Source organism: Castanea sativa, chromosome 11 (assembly GCF_040712315.1).
Source record: "Castanea sativa cultivar Marrone di Chiusa Pesio chromosome 11, ASM4071231v1".
NCBI classification, from domain to species: Eukaryota; Viridiplantae; Streptophyta; class Magnoliopsida; order Fagales; family Fagaceae; genus Castanea; species Castanea sativa.
This window is the reverse complement of record NC_134023.1, coordinates 31,690,138-31,697,455: the sequence shown is the minus strand read 5'-3', so window position 1 is coordinate 31,697,455 and position 7,318 is coordinate 31,690,138. Positions and strand designations below refer to the sequence as shown.

Sequence of the window (7,318 nt, the reverse complement as noted above, 5' to 3'; positions counted from 1 at the left end):
GATTTGACAGAAAAATGACAAAAACAAGTTACACTCGAGTATTAGACTATCCTAAGAACAATTAAGAGAAAATTAAAATCACGAAGAGCTCAAAAAATCAAATTCGTTTCTATCTGTTTAATTAGGTTGTACTTTTCCTTTTCCTTGTTCTACTCGACTGTCGAGTATAGGGAAATTATGACTAATTATAGAATATAATTGACAAAATCCCTTGAAGATATTTTGTTTGTTTTGTATCTATTGTCTTCTCCCAAAATCACGCAAAATTTGTGAAATAATATTTTTTTAATAATAATTTTTTTAAATTAACATCATTTTGATGTTATTTGGGGATCTAGACTTTATAAATAATTTTGTTTTTTAAATCATGTTTCTAAAACTATCACTTAACGCAATTTCAGCTAATTTGAGTCATTTGACTGAATTGAAATTTTTAAAAAAGAGACTAGATTCTCAAATAGTTTTAAAACAGTGCCAATTTAAATAATAATTATTAAAATAATGTTATTTTGCAATTTTTTTGTCCAAATTCAATATAAATAATAACTTTACTGGAGATCCACAAGAATTCTATCACCAGATCTTTAACTAGTATCATATTCATGCAATACACAACTTAATCAAGAAGCATATGAAAATCAAACAAAATATTTTAACTATTAAATATAAATTAAAAAATAAATAGAAATTTTTATTTTAAATATAGAATCATATCTAAAAAAAAACTTATTTTATGTTAATAATAAATGCACATTGCTTAAATCTAATTTTTTATCAAAACCCACACATAGGTACAAAATAATTAATTTAAAACAAATAATAAACTTCTTTTAAATATTTTGAATCTTTTTGTGAGAAAGATACTTCAACTAGTTAAATGGCACCAAGTGAAACTTTTGCTTTGCAATAAGTTGATTATCTATCTATTTGTATCAGCTTTGTAGATGTTGTTGCATAAAATCTAATCATGTACTTATAATTCACAATCTTGTAGGCATCTTTGTTTCTACAACTTCAAAATACTTAATTCTATATGTTTTTCTTTCTCATATAATATTATATATATATATATATATAAATGATCGATAAAAAATTTTCAATTATTTGCACCAATAAGATCCTTGAAAATTAGTAAAAATTTTGGAACCAAACTAAAATAATAATAATAATAATAATAATAAAAAGGACACAACTTAATTAAGAAAAAAAATTCAGTTGCATTTGAAGATCTGAAATAAATTTAATTATTTGGCTCCATAACTTACCTTCTTATCTACACTAATCACTTCATTATTTTGCATGATATTAAGTACATTCCAATTCTTGTAACTCTTATTGTTGATATTTCAATTATCTTTGTCAGCGTTTACTTCATTCAAAATGTTATATATCCTGTTTGTCCATTCTAGTCTTTTCTTTTCTTTTCTTTTTTCTTTTTAATAATTAGGTAGTTGGAGGAAAAGAGTTTAAACTTTGGAAGTCTATATTGTAGACAACATGAGGTGTCAGTTGAGATATAAGGAAACAAAACATCCAACACCCAAGAAATTATTCTAATGAAATCATATAAACAAAACAAAACATCAAATTAATATCAACATCTAAAAACTAATTGATGTTTTGGTCTGATAATAAAGAATTATCATCAAGAGCGGACGCCATAGGTTGAAACTCTCTCTAAAAAAATATATATCAACATCTAATTATCTAAGTTGTCTATGTTAATATATAGGCAGAAATACACTTTTCATCCCTATATTTTGCCCTTATTCCCATTTTGGTCTCTACATTTTATTTTTACTGCATTTAGTCCCTATTTGGAAAAACGTCATCCATTTTAGTCCTTTCCGTCAGTGCCCTAATGGCAAAATCCTAGGTGGCAAACGGCGAATAAAATATTAATTTCTCTCTCTTATGTGTCACCAGGCCTCCTACCAAATCACCTTCCCGCCTTAATTTGTTGCACATGACACATTCACATGTGTGTGTCACTCCCTTCTAAACCACCACCTCCAACGAAATATCAATCCCTAAACTCCATTTTTCATGATCTAAGCTCCTCTTTCCTAAATTTCTTGCTCTTCTCCTCTCGTACATCTGAGCTCCTCTGCATTTTCCCTTACCCCAAAATCACTACCATGGAATCAAGCTTGGTAGTATCAACTGCTAGAAGCCTAAGGAGAAGAGGTCCAATGAGATACTACTATGGTGAGAAACCAATGGTAGTGGTGTCGTGGACAGCGAACAACCTTGGCAAGAGGTTCTACGGTTGTCCAAATTATTGAGTAATGTCTAATATTAGAGACATTTTAATTTTTTCTAGTATACATATGGGTTCAGTCTTCAAGTTCAATTTCAGGTTGGATGCAAGAGTAGATTTTTTGAATGGCATGATGATGAAATATGTCAACATGGAAAAGTGCTTATCCCAATGCCAAGGCAAAGGATTATCACACTTAAGGCTCAAATTGCAAGCTGCAAGGGAGAGAGAAGTTTCTAGCAGGAATGTTGGCACTATCTTTGGTGATCTGCCTGTGTTTGATTATGTCTTTGGTTGGTTAGATAGGTGGGTGATCTCCTGGTTAGATAGGTCCTTTTAGTTATGGAAGGTATGTATTTTGGTTAAATTGATGGGATTAGTTTTTTGTAGATGGTTAGCGAAACTTTTTGGTGTTGTTGGTAGTTTTTGTAATATTAAGCTTCAAATAAAAAATTCCTCACCTAATGCTCTATTTGTAATTGGAAATATATACGAATGGAAAAACATTTTGGGTTAATGCTACTTCCTTAGTTAGAATCTAACCTTTACAATTTTGGTTTCTAATTTTACAACTTTTAATTTTAATTCATGATATGTAGCTGGAATCCTCCCTCTAATATGAAAAAAAAAAAGGTTAAGGGTATCAGGTAATGGGTCAGCGTAGTTTTGTCTCCAATATAATGAAATGAAATGACCTAATATGGTATGCTACTTCTCATACCTCCCAAACTATCACAACATGGCAACAAGAAGAATGCATGTTCTCATACTTCCCAAACTATCAGAAAATGGCAACTAGTAATTCAAATACCTGTTAGTACATAATGCTAATTCAAGTAATTCAATTTGCTTGATAATTTTATTGGGTTCTAAGACTTTAGGTTTAAATGTATTAGAACTTCATTTTGTAATGTTGGCAAACCATGATCAAAACGTTTTGTCTTGTTTTAGACTTGCTCAAAGTATGTTTAAGTTGTAAAGTTGGAATCGAGTGTTCTGCAAGATTTACTGTGTAAATCTGTCTGGCTCGATCAATTGAAAATTAGACTCAATCGATCGAAGCTCGTGCAGATTGTTTTTCTAAAAAAAAAATTTCAACTCAACCCAAGCCCGTTTTACGTGTAGGGTTTTATGTTTTGCCCTAGGTATAAAAGGGAAAACCCTAGCCACGTTTTAAGAATGCTTTTTATGCTGTGTGTGTGAATCTTTTGTGAGATCTAGAGGTGTTTGCCTTCACATACACTTAGGGTTATCAAGATCTAGATTGATGTCAAGAGCTTAGCGATCAATTCAGTTGCAGATTCAAGAACTTAAAGATATGCAAGCAGGAGTACTTGTGCTTGCTGGGAATTCAAGAAAGAAGTAATCCGTGGACTCGGAGTTGTCACATGTTCGTGGTAGTAAGTTTCCTACTCGAGGTAGCAATAGGATGTTAGTGGTCTAAGTTGCTATTGTGTAAACTTCAATTCTTTCATAGTGGATTCAGTTTTACCTTGAGGATAGTTAGGTTAAATCCTCCCCAGGTTTTTTACCAGTTTGGTTTTTCTGGGTTATCATATTGTTGTGTTCTTTATTTTCCGCACTTTACAATGATATGATTTATATGTGTTAACCTAGATCTGCATAATTTACCTAAATTAATCACTTGGCTAAATAACTAGGTTAATCTAGTTGTGTTTAAGGGGCCTAAAAACGTACGAATTCAAATACCTGCTTCTCAATATAGACAATGCTATTGAAAAACTGTCAATACATAATAGTACTTCTCATATTTCCCAAACTATCACAAAATGTCAACAAGTAAATGAGAACATTTGTCAATATGCTATTCCAATTCAGCCATATACTGCTGCTGCAAATAAATTTTTGGTGTAGGAAAATAATTACCAAAAAGAGGTCATTGCTCAGCTATTACATTATTACACCAAACTTTAGCCAACTATTTAGCTAGTATAAAATAAAGCGAAAAAGGCATGAACATAACAACAAGAAACCAAGGGAATTCAAACAAAAGCCACTGCCAGTATTAAGTGTCTTCTTGGACCATGCACAGAGGACTGGCTCTCAGCAAACCTCATTGCATCCATGTATCTTGATACATTACCAGTCGCATTTAGAGTCTCAGATGTGATAGTCATGCTCTTCTTCTGCCTTTTCTAGCTTGGGTTGGATGTGGTACCACTTGATTGTGGATGTGCACTTCTGTTGGCAGCAGTGTTAGAGGTTGGAGGTGCAACTCTATTGCTAGTAGTGTTGGAGGTTGGAGATGCACTTTTGTTGTTAGCAATTTTGGCCTACAAACAATCTAAGGTTAGTACAGTTATCATTTAAAAATAATATGCTACTGTTAATGTCCACAAAATCTGTTACAAGGAAAGAGTTTACACATTTTACCTACCTAGTACTCCTACTAGTTTGTTTGGCATTCCCTGGTAAGGAAGAGTTGCCACAAACCTCTCCCTTGCAGCTTCTTCTATTATGCCTTAGTTTGCCACAAGACATGCATTTCTTGGAGATGCCTACTCCCCTTCGTTTCCTTACACTTCTTGGTTCATCAGGCTCCTTAGCTCTCTTCTTCTTAGGCCTACTAGAAGGTCTTCTCTTGATAAAAGGCAGTACAGGTGGAAGGCCACGTGGTCTCCACATGTTCTGACCATTAATTGGGTCTATCAATGGCTCATAGCAAGCTTGGTAAGTGGTCACTTTGTAACAATAATGCACATACTTCTCAGCCTCCTCTTTGTTAAAAAATATGTAGGAAATGGCATGGGCACATGGTATACCTGTTAAGTCCCATTTCCTACAGCTGTACTTGGATTTAGCCAAGTCCACAGTGAAACTTTCTAGCATATTTTTCACTTCAAACTTGGTATGACCAACCCAACATGCTAGCCACCTGTTGTTAGCCATCTTCTCTTTGTATAATCTCTTCCTAATCTTAGGACATAGTTCTAACTCTACCGTTAAAATCATCTCCTTATTTGCTTGAAATCTTCTCATTAAATACAACCTGATGCACTCAAGCTGTAAGCACATACAAATGGACAATACATGTATAATTCAAACACATATAACTATGGAAATGAAAGCACATACAAATAATCATAGACAATATAACTCATACCATGCTAATGATTGGCTTGCTTCTAAATTTAAGAATCCTGATGTTGAAGCTTTCACACATATTGTTAAGAACTATGTCACTTTGACTATTCCCACTAAACACATGTATGGCACAGGTAGTTGTTGAATGGGCATTAAGCCAATTATATGCATCTTCATCAACTTCTTTCAGTTCATTCATTGCCCTCTCAAACTCTTATTTATATGTTGCCTTGGCTGCTTTCCAGAACAAGTCTCTAATGAGCACACCTGGATGATTCTTCCTCAAATTATTGTATAAATGCCTACAACAAATCCTGTGCTCATATTGTGGCCAATTATCAACAAAGGCTTGGACCAATCCCTACCAAGAACAATAACTCATTACAGATAATATAGAGTATATTCATATGCTATTTTGAAAACCAACTAGTTCACATTGAATACATACCTTTTGTTGATCTGAAATGAAAGCCCATATTTTGTCATCACCTATGTCAGCACAACAATCTTAGAAACCAAATCCAAGAATCCTTGCTTTCAACCTCTACCACTACAAAATCAAAAAGGAAGTACTCCTCATTGGGGCCTCTGGCAACTACACTAATCAACTGGCCTCCTGTCTCGGTCTTCAAATGGTATGCATCCAGTCTAATGCTTGGCCTGCATCCATCCAAAAAATCCCTCTTACAACCCTCCAGGCATATATATAATCTTTCAAAATAGGGCACACCAACTGTCAAGCCTATCTCAGCTACTAAGTCACCCTCATTAATGGTGTCGACCTTCATCAGTACTATGCTACCAAGACTGCACCTCCTCATCTCCTCACAATAGTCCCACAACTAGTTGTATTGTTGTATATGAGCCCCATCAACAAAATCTTGGGTCTTCTCTCTAGCCCTGCTTGCTTTGCCTACACTTATATTCACTATGTATTTCTCATAGACATTATCTTAAATATCTTTCTGTTTTATGTCTGGCTACCTCCTAACCTTCTTCACCAACTTCTTCCTAATGTATGCAAAAGTACACCTTGGATTTTTATATCTCCAAGTGCATGTGTGTTCAGTTATCAGTTTTCTTTATTGATAGCTCCTCTCCCTTGTCACCTTTGTAAGGAATGCTACAAATTTTCATCTAGGTTGGCAACGGGCTCTAACACTCTGTAGGTCATTCTTTACAAACCTTACACCCCAGCCTCCATTAACTGCATAATCAGTAATAGCATCTTTAAATTGCTTAGGTGAAGTAAAAAGCATATCCTTCTCAAACCTAATATGTTGAGCTTTAGTTACTGGCTTAAACACTCGAAACTTCCTTCTCCTACTAGAATGGTCTACATCTTCAAGAGCAAGATGGTCATCATCATTGCCATCCTCACCCTGAGCAGTGTTAGATGATGATTCACCATGACTATGCAGCTGCTCACTCTCATAATCTGAATTCATTCCCCTAGCACTCATTTGGACTAGTTCATCATGCACATCTTCCCTGCTGTCCCAACTGTCACCACTATCATCATCAAAACTCCTTCCAGTACGGTGCAGGTCTAGTTCCTCTTCTAGGTCACTTCCCCCAGTCTTTGTATTATCCTCCACAACATCATCAACTGGGTCCTCATGTTGCTCCTCAATAACCGATTCTTTACCAGCCCTCCTAGAATAGAATCGTTCAGCATTTACCTTAAAAGGATCATCATGTTTATCATTATCATCTTCATAAGTAGCTTGATCATAATAATGATCACTAACATCACCTTCAGAATTAACCTTATCTTCATAATAGCTAGCATGATCATTATAATCTACTAAGTCATCAACTTGAACAGCATCTAGTGCCTAGTCTACAGTAGGTTCTTCACCAGGTTGTACTGCCTCTATTTGCTCAATATCCTCAACTGCTATCTCCTCAGGCTTATCTACCGAATGATCAACATATATATGTATCTTTTCA

General features: G+C 34.4%; 1 protein-coding gene across 1 annotated transcript; it reads right to left on the bottom strand.

Moving 5' to 3' along the window:
* Window positions 1–4,416: 4,416 nt before the first annotated feature.
* On the bottom strand, window positions 4,417–5,564 carry LOC142616355 (uncharacterized). The gene is made up of 3 exons (XM_075789227.1): window positions 5,385–5,564; window positions 4,715–5,284; window positions 4,417–4,554 (listed from the first exon to the last, which is right to left on the bottom strand). The coding sequence occupies exons 1-3, from the start codon at window positions 5,562–5,564 to the stop codon at window positions 4,417–4,419; spliced, it is 888 nt and encodes a 295-aa protein (XP_075645342.1).
* Between the last annotated feature and the right edge of the window lie 1,754 nt (window positions 5,565–7,318).

Excerpts from the sequence above, each read along its gene's own strand:
- LOC142616355 (XM_075789227.1), bottom strand. The coding sequence starts at position 5,564 with ATGAATGAACTGAAAGAAGTTGATGAAGATGCATATAATTGGCTTAAT. Across the intron at positions 5,285-5,384 it reads GCAAGCCAATCATTAGCATG|CTTGAGTGCATCAGGTTGTA; the intron begins GTATGAGTTATA and ends ATGTGCTTACAG. Across the intron at positions 4,555-4,714 it reads GAAGAAGCTGCAAGGGAGAG|GCCAAAATTGCTAACAACAA; the intron begins GTTTGTGGCAAC and ends GATTGTTTGTAG.